At 36.1% G+C, this 22,882-nt stretch overlaps 2 protein-coding genes across 7 annotated transcripts in view; one reads left to right on the forward strand and one right to left on the reverse strand.

The window, feature by feature from the left end:
* Positions 1–22,882, reverse strand: part of LOC118192818 (uncharacterized) — a 560,683-nt gene that overhangs the window by 123,518 nt on the left and 414,283 nt on the right. For all 6 annotated transcript variants that reach the window (XR_015040285.1, XR_015040286.1, XM_085813364.1 and 3 more), the window contains one exon: positions 11,590–11,727. Coding sequence is in view for 4 of the 6 variants with exons in the window: in XM_085813364.1 (XP_085669490.1) it covers positions 11,590–11,727 (138 nt within the window). In the remaining 2 variants the exon portion in view is untranslated. The remainder of the gene's footprint in view (positions 1–11,589; positions 11,728–22,882) is intronic.
* Positions 15,588–21,847, forward strand: LOC118192817 (cilia- and flagella-associated protein 276). The gene is made up of 4 exons (XM_035363839.2): positions 15,588–15,767; positions 16,910–17,121; positions 18,766–18,878; positions 21,616–21,847. The coding sequence occupies exons 1-4, from the start codon at positions 15,678–15,680 to the stop codon at positions 21,687–21,689; spliced, it is 489 nt and encodes a 162-aa protein (XP_035219730.1). The 5' UTR covers positions 15,588–15,677; the 3' UTR covers positions 21,690–21,847.

Below are 22,882 nucleotides of genomic sequence, written 5' to 3' on the forward strand. Positions count from 1 at the left end.
CTAGCATGCCACAGACACAATTGTCAGATGCTGAGATGCCATGACGCATAAAATAAGATGGAAATGGGCCATGACCCGTTATGTACTGTGTCAGTGGGGCTATTGTTATAAGACGTTCCGTGTCTAACTTTGGTAGGAAGTTATACGTCCTTCTCCCTGTGTCGCCACTATTCCATTCTTCTTGCCACTTTTTTTTTTACAGATATTACGCAGAGTTTTCTTGAGGTATGAGACGGGGGTAAGGGATCTTATAGTTTGAGCGTGGATGTTGTTAGCAGCCTCATTAGCCAGTCGGTCTGCGACGTCATTCCCTTCGTTGTCGGAGTGTCCTTTCACCCATCATCGCTTGATGATTATTGCGTAAAAGTTGCTGTATATCTATGATGATGGATGAAGTGTGGTGATTATCCCTGAGTGCGTGTAGCACTGACATGCTATCTGTGTTAAAAAGTCGCATTGGTAAGGGAAAGGTTGAGGACATGTCGTAGCGCATTCAATATTGCTAGTGCCTCTGCTTGGAAAATACTATTGCTGTTAGTGAGATGTCCTTTCCATTCCTTTACTAGTGTGCCATGTTCGTAGTGAGCAAACGCGCAGCCCACTCCCTGATCATGTTTTGATCCATCAGATCATGTTTTGATCCTGATCATGTTTTGATCCATCAGACGCAGAGAAAGTGCGTTGTCTGGAGTGCGATTGCTGATGTTGGATTTTGACATGGATCCCTCTACCTTTGATGGCAGGGTGGATGTGTTGCACACTGCCAGGGAGTTCATAGTCTGTTGTTCTGAACGTAATTCCTGCATATGTGGCTTCTTGTCTGTGATGGGTGATTCGTACATAGGTAACCTCTGCCTCTGCCTTTATGTGTAATGGCAGCAGGCCTGCAAGTATCGTGGCGGCGCTGGACGCTGTTGTGTGATAACCTCCGCAGATGTTTAATGCAAACGGCCGTTGAATTGTGGTCAGTAGCTTGGTCTTTCGGCTGCTCATTGGTTGTGCCCATATGACTGCTGCGTAGAGAATTATTCTCTCTGCCACTGTCAGATATAATAGTTTCCTGATATGGGGGTTTTGTCCCCAATTTCTCCCTTGAAATTGCCTGGCTTTCCTTGCGATGGTCGATGTTTTTGTACGTATTTCTTGGAGGTGCGGTAACCAGGTGAGTCTTTGATCCCAAGTGACTCCTAGATATTTAATCGTCTTCGTTATTTTTAAGTTCTTGCCCAGTAGCTTTATACATGGACGTCTTGTGGGATTTGTGCCAGGACGTGGAATTACGATGGCTGCGGACTTTTGCCGAGAGATAGTTAACTTAAGTTTATTGCATAGGTCCGTGAATATCGAGCAGGTTTCTGTGGCATTCCGTTCCAGTTCATCTCTTGTGCGGCCAGACACCAGAAGGGCTACATCGTCGGCGTATGCTATGATATCTGTGTGCAAAGGCCATTCATGTTGTAGTATGGAGTTAAAGGTGATTATCCAGAGCAACGGACCGGCGCAAGAGCCTTGTGGACACCCTCTTTCCTGCCGCTTGATAGTGAGGCCATTGTTGTTGGCTACTATGAGGCTACGTGCATGTAGATAGTCCGTGATGCTGTTAAAGATGTTTTTGGGACATTGTGCCTCTCTAAGTGCTTGCTTTATAGCAGGCCACCAGAGGGTGTCAAAGGCGCTTTGCAGGTCCAGGGATATGAATGCCGTGTGAAGATTTCTGCCTCTATTTTGTTCTATACTATCTTTAAGATGACTCAGGGCATGCGTGGTTGACAAGCCAGTTCGGAACCCGTATTGCCGCGGGCTGAGGAAGTTGGTCTGCTGGAGATGGAATTTAAGTCTGTTTTACCAGTAATTTTTCATAAATTTTTCCCAGAGACGAAAGTAGGCAAATTGGCCGAAACGAGCTTGGGTCATCTGGGGATCTCTGCTTCTTCAGGAACAGGACCACTTCTCTTTTTTTGAAAGCAGTTGGGAAGATCTGGTATTTTAAGAGCTTGCTGAAATATTTCTCGACGAAGGTAGGGCGGGATGTGTAAGCCACCTTTATTATTGCATAGTCTAGACCGTCTGGTCCCGGAGCCTTTTTTATGGGAAGAAAACGGAAGATTTGCTGTATTTCAGCTGAGTCGAAGGGAATGTCGTCTGGTGTGTTAGGAATGGAATGGTTGTCCCGTATCTTCTGTTGTTCTGTTGAGTCATCATCCGGGTTATCTGCTGGGAAGACTGCATTAAGGATAGCAGATGCTGTCGTTTCTGCAAGATTGGTGGTGTCTGAGTTATTGGCTGTTTGGGCATAAAGCTGGTCAGGCTTGTAAACTTTATTTGTACCTAGTTTATGCAGGATTCCACATATACAGGATTTGGTATTAGCTGTGCAAAATTTCCGCCAGCTATTGACTTTGGCTCGTAGTATGCATTTTTTATAATGCGCCCTTTCCCTGCGGAATGTGGTCAGCAATGCCATTTTGGTGGCTTCGTCCATTACACCTCGGAGACGCCGTCTTAGGGCTCTGCACTTTTGCCGTAATTGGCGTAGTTCCTTAGTCCACCAGCATATGCCCTGTATGCGTTTAGCAGTGCGAGTCTTCAGGAGCTTGTCGCAAATACATCGCAATGTATTGAGGAGATGATCTGTATAAGTGTCTAATTCCTCTGGGCTATTTATTTGGTCTATTACTTCTTCTTCACTCTGTAGGGTATTCGAGAAAGCCTTTGTTAATGCACGCAGTTTATTGCCTGGGATCTTGCAGCGCTTAAGGATAGTGATGCTTGTGTCGGTATTAATTGCAAAGTGGATATATTTATGATCAGAGCAACTCTCGTCGTCTGTGATCCTCCAATCTGTTATATTGTTGGCTATGTTACTTGTAGCTATTGTTAAATCAGGCCATCCTTTGTTGTATGAGTTGTCGAACGTCGGTGGGGCATTCTGAGTATTTATTAACTGTAGATTGGCTGTCATTATAAATTCTTCTAACGCTGTTCCTTTCGGTGAGGTATCTGGGTATCCCCAAATGACGTTGTGCGCATTTAGGTCTCCACTTATTACGTGAGGAATGGTAGTATGTTTTCTGTGTATTTCTGCTATACTATCTACTGCATTGCTGATGTCTTCTGGTGGAGAGCTGTAGACGGATGATAGGATAATCTGGGAGTTATTATAATTCAGAAGAATTGCAACATGATCTCGTGCCTGCTTGATAATGAGTGGGGACCATTGTGGATTACAACAAATGATTGCCGCTCTCGGGGGTAGTTCGTTAAGTTGCGCTTTCCGCTGGAAGATCTTCCATGAAAGTGGTAGGCAGGCTATTGCGCCGTTTCTGCAGTAAGGCTCTTGGAGAAGGATGATGTCTATCTCATGATCGAGGACATGCTGCACTAGTTGCGTATTAGCTGCTTCTGCCCGTTGGAGGTTAATTTGCGTGCATTTTATGGAGCCTGCTGAGGAATGAGTTAGAACCAGGTTGACTGGGTTGTCGATATTTGTCGGTAGGATCTCTTGTGAGATAGTGTTGCTATCTTCAGACGCATTAGGTAGTAACATAGCATTGGTAGGCTGCTGAGATGTTATAGCTTCAGTATTGTGTGTTGCAGCGTGTGTTGTAGACGGCTCTCTGGTACATCGGGCATTCCGGGTGGTATGCCGGATGTTCAAAGTAGTAGGAGGTGCCGTTGCGGTAGTTACAGTCCCCGCAATTGATACAGGCTGGTGACTCTGCTTGACAGACTTTGGTGTTGTGCGACCCAGCGCAGAAGGCACAGAACTGTTTCTTGCTGCGGCAGAGATCCTGGGAGTGCCCGAATTGCTGGCATCTATAACATCTACGGATTCCCAAGAACTCCGTGATAGTATGAGCCTGCCATGCTGTGAACAGACGTCTGATGTTGATGGCGATTCCAAAGCTCTCCGTGGTACACTCGAGAACCCATTTGACTCTGTTTGCTCGGCGCTCTTTAAGTCGGAACAGGGGTTTGTATCCTCTTGCTGATAGACCTGCTGTTGCGCTGAGCTCTGCGATGAGCTGTTCTGGTTTAACATGTTCTGGAACATTATGGATGGCTATTCTCGGCTGCCTCTTTTGCCTGAGACGAACCTCTACCTGGACCTCAGCTTTTTTGATGTGCTCCTGTAACTTGAGTACCTCCTCGTTTGTATTACAAAAAACTTCTAGTCCGCCTTTTGGAGCCGGTTTGATAGCGTTGACGACAACTGGGATCTCACTAAGTGGAACCTTTTCCTGTAACTGTGTTCTTAGATCACGTGGATAGACACTCCCTAAAGGGTTGATGATCAGACTGGGTTTACTGAACTGTTTAAGCACTGCCGCAAAGGTTGGTTTCTGGGGCACAATCGCTGATGGTGTTGTCGCTGACTTCAAGTGGCTATGCCTTTCCCCGGTGTTCCTGGGAGCCTGCGTAGTTGCTGTTACTGGCAGGGAGTCCGTGTTTGTACTTGAAGTAACCACCTCAGGGTAAGGGGTGTTAGTGCCAGTGGTACAGCCGGGATTACAGAAGTGTTCACGTCTTTGTTGACTACCTCTGTTCCACGTAATGCGATGTCCCGAAAGATCTCTAGAGTGGCTATGAGGCGTGGTAATATATTTTTATTACCTCGAACTGTATTGGCTATTTGTACGCTCTCGTCGAAGACCGCTTTTATTTTTTCTCTATATGAGAAGTCAGTCGAAACTAAGTGATTTGGCAAATCTAGATCACTGCAGTGTGTGGAGGTACGCATTTCAGACATACTGCATTGAGTCTATTGTATGAAATCACTAATGATAAAAAAAGATATAAATTATTCTGCTATTTCGCAGAGTCACTAATTGCTATTGGAATCCTTAAAATTAAGCACTAAGTCTCTAATTTCACTGTGTAGACTATCTCACTGAATGCTGTAGAAATCTCTATATTATGGCAATTAGAGGCATTATATTGAGCACTAAATTGTGGCACTATAACAAGGAACTATCTTAAGGCACTGTAATCTCTATATTAAAGCACTGCTGTTGAAGTCTTATATTAGGAAGCTGTTGAGATCTCTATATTAAGACACTGAGTCTCTAATTCACTGAATACACTAAATCACAAAGCCACTGCGTAACTGTAGTTCACTTGAGCAGTGCTTAAAATTGAGCCCGCAGGAAGAATTACAATGTAAAGTGCACACAAATTATCACTTGCGCAGAACTTGAAACTGAGCACGTAGTGAGAGTTACAGTACACAACACAGCAAATGTGTGATGGAAATAATTAATTATTAATGCACAAAAGTTTCAGTAAGCACAATAAATAGCAGTACACATGATATTTTGTAAGTATACACATATATTTAAGTGATAAACACGTAAACCGAAAGGTTGTAGTGGTATGCCAGAGGCCCGAAGAATGTTAATAAGTCAAAGATAACAAAGAGAAGAGATGAGTGATGAAAAATGGGGGAGAATGTAAGGAATAGCTGAAACGTGAACAGAAGGAGAATTGCAGGTGCAGAAAGAGTAGTAATAGGAGAGCCTGGACCTTAAAGAGGTTGCGGGTTTACAACAGGAAGAATGTGGAGGTGTTTCCACTAGAGAAAAACTGTAAAAAAAAAAAAAATCTAAAAATATAACAAGTGTATAGTTGCAAAAATTGCTCGAAAAAAAAAGGATTAATTAAAATATTAAAAAAAAGTGTGAGGAGGGGGTGGAGTGGAAAAAAAGAGGGAGTCAGCAAAAAAAAAAAAAAAAAAAAAAAAAAAAAAAAAAAAAAGAAGGTAAAGTGTCGAGGGGAAAATGAAAAAAGAGCGCTATCTAATGTAGTTAAGGAGAAAACTTAGAAATTAAAAGGGAATAACAGGATAACAAGAGGATGAAAAGAAGAGTTTGAGGCCGCTAAGTTACATAGAAGCGAAGTTATCAGAGAAATAAAAAGAAGGGGAAGTCAGTTAAAGGGGGAAAGAAGAGGGGAAAAGGCTTGAAGACAGCTTAACTAGAAAGTCATAGAGGAAATAAAATTAATGTTGGATTGAGAACTTATACTACCTGTAACTTAAACCACAAAATACAGACATTTTAGTAGGAGAGAGAGAGGGAAAAAAAAAAAAAAAAAAAAGGTTAGAAAGTGCAAACACAAAATTATTAAATTTATATCAATAGTCAGTAATTTATACATAATACAATCAGTAAATTTCATTAATCAATAAATTTACATTTATAAAGTATAAAAAGATTGTAACATAAACATGAATGGGCGAATAAATGACAAAGATGAAGTTCGAAACATAAACAAAGCCGCGCGGTAAAAAGTACTAATGTCACAGGTGTCAACAGGTTCTGTGCCAAGCGCGCATGCGCTTTGTAGGTGGAGGGGAGAAGTCGTTGTTAATATGCTAACCCTGAGGGGCTTTTTGAAAAAACAACAACCTTGCAACCCCTGCGTCGAAAAATTCGACTTGGAAGAAGTTAGTAGGGGGGGAACACGAGTTACAGATTATAAAAATAACACAAAAGTGTGCATAGCAGATGAACTAATAAACATAAATTCAAAGCAAGGGTACCGAAATAAAGAGTACAAGAAGACCTACTTTGCCGAGGATAAATGATGATGATATTCCAAATAGAAGCCAAGATATCCTAGACGAAATCCGCAAAAATGACACTTTATGGACTCTAATTAAAATAATTATAACTCTGCTTAAACACACACCACAAACACAATTCTTGCACCGTTAGAAAGCGGAATGCGTCAGCTTTCTCCAGATATCTGTGTTGAGAACAGAAGGCAATTTGGTCGCGAGTAATCACTTAACAACGACGGAGCATAAAGCAGCACTTCATTTTCTTCTTCCGGTTCTTCTTTCAAAAACATAGGCTCATGCGTAGACAATGGATGAGAATTTAAAAATTTCAATAACTCCGGAATTATAAGACGTAGGAACACAAATCAAGCATCAAAATTTGTAGCTTGTTGAGACCTTTACGATGTTACTAACTTTGTAGACACACGACAAATATTACCGCGGTTATAAATCGTTCAACGAGGAGCTCCTAATACACTGCTGCAGCGTTGTCACGAGTTAGTTACACTCCATAGTCAAGTGCAAGAGGACATTGCACTAAGCTTTAGTTTTTTTTTTAATCCATCGACGAGAGTCCAACAAGCTGATGAGCACCTAATCCAGCGGACCAGCTGTTCTGTCGAAGACAAAGAGGGTGGGGGAGAAAGAAAAGCCACTGAAGGAACTGCAAGAATCGTCGAATAAGAATTTGAGAAATCTCAGAGTTCCATTTCTTCTGATGAAAAGAAGAAGACACATAAAGAATCTAAAACCGCTGTAATCAGCAAGGACTTCCTGAAGAAGGAAAAAGAGATCGAGTTCACAATCATGCAAGCAGTTGCATCTGAATCGATCTGAAGAGTGATGGAAGTACTCTGACAAAGCTGTGCATTAATTCCATGCCACCGATTTAAAAAAAAAAAAAAAAAAAAAAAAAAAAGATATGACCCCTTTGGACAACTTTTAGAAGCTTGGGCCTTCCAAAAATCAAACGCAGACTCACAAGAGAGTGAAGAAAAATTTACTTTTCCACATCCAGTGGAAGATTATGGGACTGAGGACAAACTAAAGCACATATGAATAATTATTATAACTAACAAATTAGTAAATACCTAACATTTCCAGCATTATTTGTAATATTCTTAGGAACTGTTTTGCTGGATTTACGATCCTGTAGTCATTTCACATAGTACTCTATGTGATAGTACTACATAGAGTACACATAGTACTCTATGTGAAACAGAATACCTCATAATGAACAATTGACATAATGAATGTCCATCTTAGAATAGACTGTGCAAGGCACCAACTTCGTTAAGCGAGGCACCACAGCATATGCTCAGAATGACATAAGTTTGATTTCTTCATATAGATGGTAATACAGTTATAATTCATTTAGTAATGATGAACATTTTGTCCTTCCCCATGAAAGCGGCCAACACATAAATCTTGAGATATTTAGAAGTTGCATGTTAAAACTTGCTTACTAAGTTTGCCAATTTTGGTTAATAACCACTGTGGCATAATGATAGGTGGCCACGGTGATGATGGCCACGGTGGCATAATGATACTAGATAATAAATGAATAATTATTAGCTACTGATTAATAAATAAGTTATCAATAAAATTACAAATAATACTAAATGATAAATCAATTAAACACATGAAAAACAATAAAAAGTCAAGAAGTATACACGAAGTTATAGAGTCTGTCTCTCTTGTTTCACATAAACTAGAATAGACCCTATAATGACCTGGCGAATTCTTGCACAGGCGTGAATAAAAACTACTGGCTCAGATGAAGGGTAAAAATAACTCTTTATTAATTCAAACTAGTTAACAGAAAGGCACGGACTTCGTGCGTTACAAAGACACCGACCGTCAACTTGCGGTGGAAACTAAAACGTAGAATATAATACAAGTCAAACCTGAAATAAATAGTGCAAGATCGCGCACTTATGTTACGCCTAAGAGGTGGACTCACAGGGATCTAACCGGCGTAATACTAATCTGATAAGACCAAGAGGCTTACCAGCGTGACCGCGAAATAACAACGAAACGTGCGCTTGGCTAGCGAAACACGCGCTGAATAAACTGAGATATTCACATATTTAAATAGCACTTCACTTAACTTTAAATTTACATCCTGGCGAGAGAATGTGAGGGGAAGTTGAGAAGCCTAGAACAAATATCAAACTTAAAATAAATTTGTTATGCAAAATAAGGAAAACCCTACAAAGTTACAATAAGACAAAACACATAAATAATACATACATACGTACAATAACATATAACAAATAAAAATACAGCAACATATAACAAATAAATATACATTAACATATAGCAATTAAAAAATAAATGTGCATAAATTATTACACAAAGTTGAAGCGAAGATTTCAAAAGAAAACAGCCACAAAATACTTGGAAACAGTACATACGAAAAATTAAAGGAATACCGCGTTTGATTTGAAAGAAGATATAAAATATTTTACTGACCACCAGTAGCTGAATGAATTAAATTCCAAAACAGGGACTTCCCTCTGTTCTGAAGTTCATAACGCTTAAATTCATCCAGAGTCTATGAAAGCCTCGTTATAATATATCTCAAACTTTGAAAGAAAACATAACTTCAGTCGAAACCCCAAACGAGATTAGTTATTCATGAAACAGAAGCATAATATTAACAGAAAACGGATCTTCGTGTAGTACTTATTTTAACAGTTAGAAAGTCTTTATTATTAAGATATTGATATTAGCTGTTGAATGCGTTCTTTACTCTCTTTGTGAAGAGCAGAATAAATAACTAGGATAATATTGTACAACTGAGGGAAAACACCTGATTTCGAAAACAAGATTGATCCTTTAAAAGGTCAAACATTCATGAGGTGTCCCTCTGTTGAAGATGGCTTTCATGTAATAGAAATCGATAAGCAATTTTGTCTAATTATGAAAAATAATGTATTCAGAATACATATTTTCTATTCTTTGGTATCATGGCTTGTTGTCGTCATGTCTTGAAGTCTTGTTGTCGTTATGACTTGAAGTCTTGTTGTCGTTATGTGTTGAAGTCTTGTCAATTTATTCACCTTTAGTTATTTCATTAATTTTCTGGCATATACAATTATTTAGCTTTTATTATTAGTTTAATGTACTAATATTTTACTAACCACTTAAAATATTACTTTGAATATATATTATTTATTTATTTATTTTTATTTATTTATTTATGTATTTATATTTATTTATTTATTTATTTATTTTTAGTTTTATTTACAGCTCCTGAAGCCTTCCATAGAAGATCCAGCAATTTAGAAATTAAGCTCTGGTTCGTATACCGACGAAAAAAGGTTCTGATGATTGAGCATTTTAGTAATGTATTTAGTGCTTAAAGTAAATAGCAGTCAATGTCCTTTGTAGGCCAATGATCCTCAAGGCTAGTCGTAGCAAACTTTGACTAGCAGTCGCAGCTAAGCTATATAACGCGTCGCCGTCAACAGTGACATGCCAAAATGTTCAGTATGGTATGGAAGCATCAATACTCCAACAATTGTTATCACTATTTGAGTTTAGTTTCAAGTTCTGTATTCAGGCTCTTCAAAACGTTTTAGTGCCTTCAGAGATCTAGTACTCTTTATTCATATTTTCTCCAATGCTTACTCTTATGAGACTTTATTTATCAGCCCTAAAATACATTTAAACGAATAGAAGAACTGAGAGATGAAATAAGGTGTTAAATTGAGCCTGAAGGGTCATCTTCAATTTCAGGCTAGGAATGAGCAATTTTCAAGAACTTTGCACAATGACGTTGGTTCTGAGCATAGATAAGTTACATATAATAAAGGCTTTCCTTTGCAATAACAAATTGGTTTTCGGACTGAAAATATTATGCATGCTTTAAATCATCGTAAACAAGTTTTCCCTACAGTTATGTCATCTGATCAACCACAGGTGATGCCGAATTTTGGTAATTCCTCTTTTTTGCATTTAAAAAAGAAGCAGTGGTTCTCTTCTAAATTTTTGGGTACAACATAAAAACCATTTCATTCATCGCATTTAAATAGACCTTGAAATTTAACAAGATATAGAAGATAGGAAACAAAGAATATCCGAAATTTTAATGATCTTATTTTATGATAAATGAAAAAGCAGCCTATGTATGAGCCTCATTTTAATTAAACTTTTATTTTTCTTTAAAAGAAAATTTCTTATATGAAAATATATAATGGTAACTGACTTTATATGATACCTCTAACTGAATTATATTTCTTTAAGTAAACGAACATTCAAATAATTATTTTAGTTCCTTTCGGTGGGCAAACATCAGCAGAGGCAAGTTAGGTATTTTCTGAGCTTTTGCAACAATGAAATTAAAAGTTTCGCCACCATTTCGCAAGAAGGTTTCTTCCAGTGTTTTGCCAGAACTAAGTAACTATTCAGCATACATTGGTGACAAACTTATAAAATATAGGATACTGCACAGTTAAAAATGCTATTCTTTACTCAAACTGTAAAGCAAACTATCTTTCATAATATCCTTTAGGACAGCTATCGATTTATAATGCGGATAGCGTTCTATTTTATACAGTTGTAGAGTCACTTAAAATTTTTCGATGTCAGGAAAGAATGAACGAAGAATTCCGCAATGCAGGAGCGTGCAGGTACACTACGAGCGTGTAGGTACACGTCGATTGTGCAGGTACACTACAAAGGCTGCGAAGGAAAAAGAAAATACTTGCATAATAATCATAGTTATTCGGTATTTCAGATCATTTAAAAAAGTACTTTATTTTTCTGATGAAAATATAACTAATCATAGAAATTTCCATTAGAATTCTTGCTAAATATGCAAGAAATTAAAAATCATCCAAACGAAAGTTTCAAATTTGATTGCAATCCATATAATGGAAGCCGTGAAAAAACAAAATAAATAACTACTACAATTTGCATTAAATCATCATAGCTGCAATTTTAATGCCCACATGAATACTGTCAAGGTTCCAAAGCAAACAATTAGTACTTTTCTACGTCGATAGAAACAAATATCTTACCTGAACAAGTTTTATTATCAGAGTTTAATTTATAACCTCTGTAGCAAGAACAAATCCGACCATTGGAACCTTCTAGACACTTTTGTTCACAACCACCATTTTTCTTTACACAGTAGCTGACTAACTCTTGCACAACCCCTGTAGGACGATGACAATGAATATTAGAAAATAATGAAATCAAATACAATGGCAGTTTGAGGCAAAACATTTTCTGTTATCGTTAGTTTATTACAGGCATACCATCATAAGGACAAGCATCTAAATTTCACTAAATGGTGACATCAGAAAACTGACCATTTACTGATATCACGTAGTTCGTACATGTATAACATATCTTTACAGATTTAAAAGTTATTTATAAAGTAATCTAGTTGAATTTTGTACACTTTTAAGTCATCAAATCGGTATTGTAGGTACAGAATTGTAGGACTTTAGATCAAATAACCAGTTATTATGATTTGAAAATGTAGTTTAACTTCTTCATTTCGTAGTCCTCAACAGAAAGCAAATTAGTTATTGTGTATTTAAGTTGAGAGTTCAGATGTTTTAGGTGAGAGCTTCTGGCAGCTTCGCACTGCAATTACTTACGGGGAGCTCCACCAATAGTTGTCTTGGTGGCTGTGATAAAATACGGGTCGTTAATTTCTTCAGCCTGCTTAAGTAGACCAGTTTCTGTATAGTCTCAGACTACGTTACTTGAAATTTAAACTTTCATTCTTATGTTATTTTAAATACCTGCAATATTCTGTAGCACAAGTGCTGCCGTCTGTCCATTTAAAGAGTTCAATAAAAACGTTATTCTAATCTTCTTACGACTTTGTCATTGCTACAGACTCGCTTTTCGGTCTAGTTAGGGTCTGGAATACCATTACTATACTAATTTTGAGTACCTCGCTGGTTGTCGCGGTTGACGATAACTGGTCCTGGGTGTTGCAATTCCCCACTCTAAAATCTCTGAAGCTATCAATACACATACCTCGATTCATTGCGTTCTCCACATATACTGCTAGCAGCTTACTGTGAATCGCTGCTGCTGAGTATCCCCGGATTTGTAGATGAATTCGATCCCTGCACATTGGTGTACTAGGGTCTCACGTTGATAGTACTTAATGTCTTAATTGCAACAACAAGAAATAAAAGTTAAATATAAATTAGAGGTAAAGACAAATGCTTCTACCTACAAAATTTCACTTATCTAAATGTTTATCATTACTCAGCTAGAGTGGATTGTGCATTACTTTCATTGTTTTTTAATTTACTTTTACAGTTAGCAGAAGTGAGTCAAATCAAAGTCTGCAAATAGCAGACACATATGTGTCTCAAATTTCTATTTAAAATTATCGTAAAAATAAAGAAAGCAAAACATTCCATAGCTTCCCAGTTACTAGCAGCATAGGATGATCCACCTCTCATTTGAACAACACCTGCGCACACCCTTCAGATGTGAACATCGCATTTGAAATTCGAGCAGATCGAAGCTCTTCTCTAAAGTTTTCATTCTATAAAAAATATTATGTGGACACCACATGACTTCCTTGTATGGCCTATTAAATTAAGCACATTTTTGCTATATTTCATTTAAACTTATTTCCTTGAATTTAATTGGAGATATATTTCTCAATCAATTAATATTCTCATTTCTCAGCAAGGCAAAAATATATAAAAACTCAAAATATCTTCATTAAAAATTGAAAAATATGAAAAAACATAAAACACCAAATACAGTTAAAAATTTAAAAAAAAAAACAAATTTTACAGTTAAAATTAGAGTTTCTACGAAAAACGACGCAATTCGTACAGCGAAGGAAGAAGGCGGATTTGTTGGTGCATAAAACTAAAAATCCACTTTTAGTGCCACTCGGCAAAAAGACACTGACTTAATTCACTATTCTGCTAAGTTTCAAATGTAAACAAATATGGCTGCCATGGTAAAAAAATTAACTTAGCCTCACTTAAACAGCTTTCAAACTGTGGATAATTCTACAACTATTGCATGCAGCTAACTAAAGGCACATAAATTTTAACCGAAAGACAAGAACAACATGATGCAATCACTTTAAAGCAAAAAATGCACAATTTATCAGCATATAAGAATAAAAAAAAACTGAACTCAACAAGGCCAGTAACAAAATGGGTATATATATAAGATGTGACACAAATAAAACCAGACTGGTAAAATAACTCATTGTACTTACAAAATCAATTCTCCGTGACATTATCACCTTCAAAATAGTTCCCTTCAGCATTCACACATTTCTACAATAGGTGTTGCCATTGCTGGTAACAGTTCTGAAGGCCCTTCAGGAGATTCTCCGTTTTTGCCTGAACCTCTTCAGCTGAGGTAAAACGGGTTCTCTTTAAGTAAAATTTAACTTTAGGAAATAAAAAATTCGCATGCATCCAAATCAAATGAATAAGGAGGATGCACCATCACAATAATGTTTTTGCTGGTGTTTTCGCTGTGTCCCATCACAATAATGCTTTTGCCGGCCCTATCTGTCAAGCAGAAACTGCTCACACGGCCCTATTTGTCAAGCAGAAACGGCTTGACAGATAGGGCCGTGTGAGCGGGTGCATTGTCCTGGTGCAACAGCCACACTTTACAACTGTGGCCCTTTTTTTCCTAATTTTTCCACGAATTTTTTTAGTACTTCAATGGAGTAGTACTGATTAACAGTCTGACCACTGGGAACCCATTCAATCGTGATGAACGTCCAAGGGGCGCACAGCACGTTTATCATCTTCCACACTGTCCCTTTTCCCTGAAAACCGCTTATGTCATTCAAGCACACGTGCATGAGACAAAGTTTCATCTCCATAAGCCTCGGTCAACATTTGAAATGTTTCCTCCGTGAATGATATCTTAAATTTCACAAGAAACTTGATATCGATTCGCTGTTCGGTTTTTACATTAGACATTTTTCCGGCAGAGTGCAGTTGCACGTGTTCACTCAATGAAGCAATACTCCCCATTGGAGGGGTCGGTTAAGTCGAAACTGGCCGCATGGATAGAGGAGGTGTTTGGGATGACGTCACCAAAACATTTGTTGCCAACTCCACTCTGTTTTCAAGTGCTATACATTTAGTCTTGTTTTTTTTTTGTGTGTGTCACATCTCGTATATATATATATATTTACCCACTCTGTTACTGCACCAAAAAGTGTATATATTTATATATATTTGGTGCGGCTGATTATAATCAAATTGGAGGTGCACAACTATATGTAATTGTAGTCTTATATACAAAATTTCAACGTTCTGAAGCTACTCGTTTTTGAGTTATGCGAGATACATACGTATGTACGTATGTACAGACGTCACGGAAAAAAAATCTTTTCTGAATCCATTTTACGATACGAGTCCTTTATTCTGTTGCATTCGATAGCGGTCAAAATAGATATTTTCGTTGAAATATGATAGCCAAAATTTTTCGAAATTACAATACTTCTTTTACTTCATGTAAAAAGGGAAGCCTTAAACAACATACTTTGTCTAAGGACATCAGTAGACACAACAGCATCATTACCTGACAAAATATTTACGAAAATAATTATTACACAATTTTTTAGCATCCCTACCAAAATGTATTTATAACTAATTCTCTGTGTAAATGAGTGTTTTAAAAGTGGCATAAACAACATTATAAATTTATTTTCAATTTCTCTCATTAAGTTAAAAACTTAAAATAAATTTATATTTCTACTAAGCAAAATCAGAAAATTAAAAATCAATGAAATTTCTAAGTAGTAACATAAGTATGGGCCAGTTAAAAAAACTGTAAAATATTACTAAACAACTTTGATAACTAACCATTAATTAACTAACAATTATTTAATTAAAATTTATAAAGTGTTATCGCCGTTAAATACGTTACAGCTTGTTACGCTTTAATAAATAATATTACTGTTCCTAAACGAAAATTACTCACGCGATAAATTTCGCGAGCTTTTCATTTCAAAACAATTCCTGCATCAAAAAATTAAATGGAGATCAATAGAGACAATTTGGTTATTTGAAGCTCTGGTCTTCTCAGCCTAATAGACTGGATTTGAGACTTCCGAAATAATATTTCCAACATATACAACAGTATGAGTCCCAAACAGATGCCTGAGAAGTGGACATGTTCTTATATGAGCAAAGAAACGGATGCAGACTTTCGGCCCATATACTTGAAAGCGGTAAAGTGTATGGTGTTTTGATTTAATTCTTAGAAAAAGTAATGTAATTAGTTTACGTTTTTATCTAAAATAGTTTTATAATGTATTTCAACGATTGCTATTCACTTTGTATTTGCTTTCCAAATCGCAAACCTCTGTTTTATATACAATAACTGCTTCATTAGTGGGTCGCATAGGGTCATTCCTGAAAAGTTTATTACGCAATGCACTTACCGCAGGAGCAAGAAATCAATCATCATTTTTTTTTAACCAGTGAGGGTTATGAAAGTGTTCATGAGTACATGATATTTTGATTTCCAGGATTTAGTTCATTGCTTGCTCAAAGGTCGACATTTTACTAGAAGTTATAGACCTTTGATCATTAGTAAACTCAAAAACCTTATGAATTTTATTTTTGTAACGAATACAAATCTTCCTAATTATAAGGGACAGGGATGATGTATAAAAAGTCAGATTTCATAATTTTTACAAAACCTATTTCTTTAATATTAAAACCGGCAAAATGAATCTTTGCCTCATTTGAAACATTTTTTAATCTGGAAGTACATGTGTACGACCAACGGTTATGAAAATAAAAGCCGTGTAAGGACTTTTGTGAACATGATGTACTATATTAAATGACATTTGTACACCACAAAAAGGTTTGCTCAACTCAAAGAGGCTGTTAATCTTCACACGCCTTAATATATTGCAGTTTGATTTTGCGTCCTTTGCTTTGATATTTGTCCAGTTTTGAAGTCATGTGAACAAATGATTCCATTTCTCTCACAAATTACCCATTTAACAAGTGATTATAGTTCGTCAGTAAAGATCTTCACGATCAAAGCTCGATTCGCTTCACGATCGATGCCTTTTTTTATCTTTTTAACTTACACTGGTCACAATCAATGAAATTAATTTTAAATCAAAGTCAGAACTTCGAAACTTCTTCGGTCATAAAGACGCGCCATGTGTATTCTAAACGTTGCTAGGTACACAAGAAATCCAGCGCAGTCCCAAGCAGAGTTAATTCCATTATAATGAAAATAAAGATTCCTTGTGATTCTTTGATTCAGTGCTGCTTTTAGAACGAAATTTATATTTCACATTTGCAACTTATTTTACAACAAAGTAAAAGTTAATGAACTTGGAACTTCTTGTAGATACCTCGACCTAAAATCACCCATGGATCACAGGATGCGTGGTCACGCTTATACTCTACTCCAACTGTTTCGGCCCTCAAGCGTTGCAACCCCGAACGTCGACCTTTCAGAGATTCTCTCGACTTATGGCTGGGCTCGACCTGCAATCAGTTTGCGGATTTTCCAATCACCAAAATGGATGCAGTGCGACAAGCACTGACCTCACAGAAACGGTGAGTGCACAAAAACGTAAAATTTGAGGTGACGGAGGGCTAATGCACCGAGGTACATAATATATGGATCTTCAGTATCTACGGTATAATCTTTAGTATCCTATGACTGAAAATGCCTTTTATTAATTACAGAAATGCTGCAAATGTTCATAATTCTTAACAGGATATATGCAAATCAAATTTGTTTTAAATTAAACGCACATCAATTAAATAGATTATAAAAATATTAAAGTTATTGCAAAGTGCATTTACTGCCTTTTAAATTGTAATTTAAACGTCAAGCCGTTATAATTTGAAATTATGTGTCTTACATAATGGACTTTGAAGCACTAAATAATGAAACTAAAACCTTATAAGGTAATTCAAGAAATTTCAGGCGAAGAACGCATAATAATATCCTAAAAATGTAAAGCTACTCCATAAGGAAATATGGTACTATTCGGTTTCGAGGGCCGTAAAAAATCGCCAAACTATTGTTGATGCTAGTGCTGTCAAAAATAATTGCGGCAAGAAAGGTAGTGTAATAGTAAATAACTATCTAAGATTGATGCTTTAATTTAGATGAAAGGTTAATTTCATATAATACTTTTTTATTATTATCATTTATATGAAAAAGGCTAAACATGACTGAATGGAAGCATAAGAGTAAATAACTATTTCAGATCATTATTATAATTTATATAAAAATTGCTAAACATAACTGAATGGATGCCTGCATCGCTATTTCCCTACCAACTTATCGCTAAACCATAATTTCATCTCGTTGGTTACCACTTGTTTTTATTTATTGTATTTTAATTTCGTCATTTGTAATCATCCCATCCTGTGTTTGGCGCGTCATAACCATCTTTGGTTTTGCGCCATAAACCTCACTCACTCACTCATCTCGTTGGTTGTTCAAACGTAATTTTCTATAATGAATGATGCCTTTTCTTAGAAAATATTCTCGGTAAAGTGCAGAATCGCTCATTTATTTGTTCGCCGCTTTTTACAAGGGTAAAAACAATTGGATTTTTGTCAATTTTCTTTTACTTTTTAAGTGAAAATAGGTCGATGATAATTTCAAGGGTGTGCGCAGTGCCATTTTTGTGCAATTCTAGGATTTCTTTTTTAAGTGAAAATAGGTTGACGTGCACATGGATACCGAGTATGTGCAGTTCTTTAAAACGCGTCAAGCAGTGGATGATTCTGCACTTTACCCAAATTTCTATTGCCGACTTTTCGTCATGGACAACTGTTAAATCCATAGTATATCAAAAAGGATTTAAAATCAAAAAAGTATTTAAAAATTAAACTAATATTTCAATGGCGTCTTAAGAAATATAGAACTATATAAACTTACGGAATCTGAAATCAGCGCGTACGCTAGATTTGGCGCGCTGTTAAATGGGCGCGTTTGCAAGATTTGGCGCTTTTGTGCATACATTTCCACTGCAATTTTTTTTTACGGCCCTGAAAACAGAATAGTACCGGAAATATTAAATACTCAGAATTAAATTTAGCTGTCAAGAAATTCGTGTAACTCAGTCAATTGAATAAAAATGTCATAATATATAATATTGTATGTATAATTACAATGTACAAACTAGATGATAGTTAACATAAGAGAATATAATATTTGAACATTTTTTAATTCTTTATAAGGTGTTTCTGCAAACCATCACCAGTGATAATTGAAAGACCTTTTGACCACCCTCTTCGGATAGCTCCTTTATGTGAATCGCCGACGAACATCAACTACATGAAACTGGCAATAGGTAAAATTATATCTTAGTTTATTTCCTGTTAAATTAATTATCTGTTTTGCAAGACTGTAAATGTAATATTCGTGATCTTGAAAAGGAAAGTAGGAGCCATACTAAAAATTTTACTGCATTAATTTTTTTCCATTAAAAGCACAAACAACTCCCAGTGTACCACAAGTTATCACAAGGGGCTTATAGAAGTAAGTATGATACCCAAAACAGACAAATAAATAGTAAAGGAAAAATTAAAGAAAAACTTATGAAGGATTACAATAATTTGCAAAGAATTAAAAAAATAGTCTTTCTCTATTTTTGTAAACCATACAAAAATTACAGAATTTACAAAGCTAGTTTTACACTATTTTTCTATTTGTATTTGTTTTGCATTTTGTCTTTGATTATTTTCGTGTAGGCACTTTTCTCTCGAAAATAAACTGATGAAAATCAGGAGGCCAGCTAATATTTAATAAGTGCCAGTTTTAAGATCTTTCTTTCACTGTCAAATTTGGAACACAAAAGAAGCACATGTTCAACATTTTCCTCGCCACCGACGCTGCAATCATAAAACGTTTCTGGACCCAAATTAAATTTGCTCAGATCAATTTTTACGGCCAATAAGGAATTGAGTCATTTTATAACTTGTAAAAAATGATGACATGATAATCTCATTTTAATGGAAAGAAAAAATGTCTTAGTTAAGCTTTCTTTGTTTGAACTAATGTATTCATGATTTTCCGACTCCACAATACATTCATTCATGACATGTGTTGATGTTCTTAACTGGTGGTTAATTCAAACGTGCGGGTATAGTAATGTGGCATGTGTTTATGTATGACGGTTAATTCTAATGTGCGGGTATAGTAGCCAATATATGCAAGATAGTTTCCATTTAATGGATTGGGCAAGTTTTATACCTTCTTCTTCAACTGTGAAACTCTGGGTGAACTTTCAGATCAAATAATTTTGAGTTCCGTCATTTTGCAAAGACCCTATACGTACGAAAAGGTCCACGCCTTATCTGGATTTTGAATCCAACGCAATGAAAGGGTATCTATAGCGAAAAAGCAGCAAGTCTTACTGTAAAAGAATTAATCAAAAAATCTTTGCCCTTTTCATTTATTAGCTATCTTTTTGTCGTTCGCAGTTTGCGTCAACTTGGCGTTTATTTCAACAAAATAATTATCTTTTTCTCCACAGAATTCTAGAAATTCATTTTTTCAATAGTCTTGTTTTTGATAAAGTTTTACAGGAATTTTGAAACAATTGTATTTGTTTGTTTGTTTATTCATTTGACACTGGCTTTGATTTAATGACGGTACCCGTCTGTTATCGGTACTGAATTAAGAAATGTATGTATGTATGCATGTATGGATGGATGAATAATGTTCATGTATGCATGTATACATGTACGTACGTATGGAATATATATGTATAGACACATATATACGCACATCCACCCACACATACGTGCATCCGATAGCAGAAGAGTACTGTGATATTCATAGAAATGTTTCACATATGTGGTGCATATAAACACAAATATCGTTAATACTGAATTGTTATCATAATAATTTTATTTTTTAATTTTAAAATTGATGCCTTGATGAATATAACGCGACTGAAATATCAATAAAACCAAGGATTATTGACTAGAAATAGGAACTTTGTTATGCTGTCAGTTAAAATAACAAACGCTTGTCTTTTGTTGTATTGTAAGTTTTTTAAACAAGACGATTAGCTAACTGAAAATTAAAATTAAAATATTTTTGATATTTCAAAGTGTATGTGATAGATAGATAGGAAAGTATTTGAATATTCAGTTGTATATATACATTTATTATATGGATTCCTATAATGTTTAACAATGAAACTAGTAAAAAATAGATAAAAAATTTCATGTTACTGTGCCACATGAGTCAAAGTTTCATGCCTTTTGCGATATGAAAATATATATTTATACGTCCCAGACCCACACTGGTTGAAGCCAGTGATTAGTGGTACTATGCTATAGCTGAAAAATCCACTTTTTGCTGTCGTTAATGATATTCATCATAAAGGCATTCTATTTACCATCATTTTACAGTTATTTACAAAAGTTGGCTCAATTCTAAACTATACCACAGTCAGTTCACGGATTTCACAATTTTAAGCCATTGGATTTGAAACTTGAAGGTGAGAAAGATGTCCTGAAGGCCCCGAAGTTGGCAACGTACAGCCTCTATTCATCAAGGCCAGACACGTGCCCAATAAAAGAGGTTTAGCAGAGAAACGCCTTGTGCACGGACTCATTATTGATGATCAAAAGATGTTATGAGCTCGATTTCTTTTCAACATTGTTATATTAAGCTTAGAAATTCTGGAAACATTTTATTATCGCGAAATGTTCCACTATGCCGTCATCTCCAACTTCACTGATTCATCTGCTTGTAGCAGCAGAATAAAGCTCTTTTTTAAATCATATCTTATTAATAACTTAAACGCCATGTTTGAACATTTTCATCTTCGCTGATTAAATTTAGTGGGTCCATCTACTTGTAATTTCCTTTATTCAAAATATAAAATTTACATCAAGCGATGTAAAGAACTGTTTCAATTCATTTGCCTATTTGACCAGAAACATACAAGTTCAGGCTAAAACGTATAAAACCTGAAGCAATGTTTTACTATCCAGGTGAAAAAATGTTAAATGAAGTATATATGATTCTATTATCCGTTAAACGGGAATATTTATATTGTTTTCTTTTTTTAGAATGTCCACACACATCTCAAACGAACAATGGATATTCCAGAAAATTCGAAAATGGGAACTTCTACCGATCTTAAAAGATGAATACAGAATGAAGAACTTCACGTAAAGCATATTGTAGAAGAAAATAACAACATGTCAGAGAAAATAAATGCAATAATATGATAATCAAAGACAAACTTACAACTGGCTTGAGTACTCCATAAACATTTCAAATAAATTTCTATATCTCTAACACGTTTTTGAGAATTTCTTTGTTCGTTAACCTAAAATGTTAAAAAGTAGCAATAAATTGAATATTTAATGATTTTTCTCACTTAAAAATAGTTTCAGACGGTTTAATCATATATTACAAAACGGTTAGGAGTCTTTCTTAAATTGTGATAGGTTTTAGAATTTGAGTTAATGTAACGCGGGAAATAGCGATTATATTTGGAGACAGAAGTAACAAAAATCAGCATAATATTCATAATATTTACATATTTGGAGCAACAAGAATCAGTTTAATATTCATATAGCTGTAGAACTAATCTTAAAGATTTAAATACAAAACTTTTCTGTTGGAGATAAATCGACGGTATTTCTCAAATAATGGCACACCTGAAAATGGCAACAGGTCTCCATTTATACACTCAGTAGTTCATGCAGAACGAAATCTTTCCCCACACTGCAAATACTGGTCTTTATTTCCTATACGATCTGTTTAATGTAACTGTAACATCCCATCCGTCTTTACGAAGGTGAGAGACAGTGGCCCCCGCATAGCCCAGATATTAACCCTGCTAAAAATGCCCCGTAGAAACCCATAAAATTTTTTATGGGGAATTGGCCTACGGGTACCCGTACAGCTCTGCGGGTACCCGTAGGCCAAATCCCCGTAAAAACCCATAGACAAAAACCGTACAACTGTACGGGTACCCATAGGCCAAATTCCCATAAAAACCCATAGAAAGAAACCCGTACGGTTGTACGGGTACCCGTAGGCCAAATCCCCGTAAAAACCCATAGAAAGAAACCCGTACAATGGTACGGGTACCCGTAGGCCAAATACCCATAAAAACCCATAAAAAGAAACCCGTACATTTGTACGGGTACCCGTAGGCCAAATTCCCGTAAAAACCCATAGAAAGAAACCTGCACGGCTGTATAGGTACCTGTAGGCCAAATACCCGTAAAAAAACCTGTAAACAGAAACCCGTACGACTGTACAGATACGAGTAGGCCAAATCTCTGTAGAAACCTGTAGAACTGTAGGCACTATAAACAAAAT

Source organism: Stegodyphus dumicola, chromosome 3 (assembly GCF_044657685.1).
Source record: "Stegodyphus dumicola isolate Sdum_Otavi_A_Nest chromosome 3, ASM4465768v1".
NCBI lineage: Eukaryota > Metazoa > Arthropoda > Arachnida > Araneae > Eresidae > Stegodyphus > Stegodyphus dumicola.

Excerpts from the sequence above, each read along its gene's own strand:
- LOC118192817 (XM_035363839.2), top strand. The coding sequence starts at position 15,678 with ATGAGTCCCAAACAGATGCCTGAGAAGTGGACATGTTCTTATATGAGC. Across the intron at positions 17,122-18,765 it reads GCACTGACCTCACAGAAACG|GTGTTTCTGCAAACCATCAC; the intron begins GTGAGTGCACAA and ends ATTCTTTATAAG. Across the intron at positions 18,879-21,615 it reads CTACATGAAACTGGCAATAG|AATGTCCACACACATCTCAA; the intron begins GTAAAATTATAT and ends TTCTTTTTTTAG.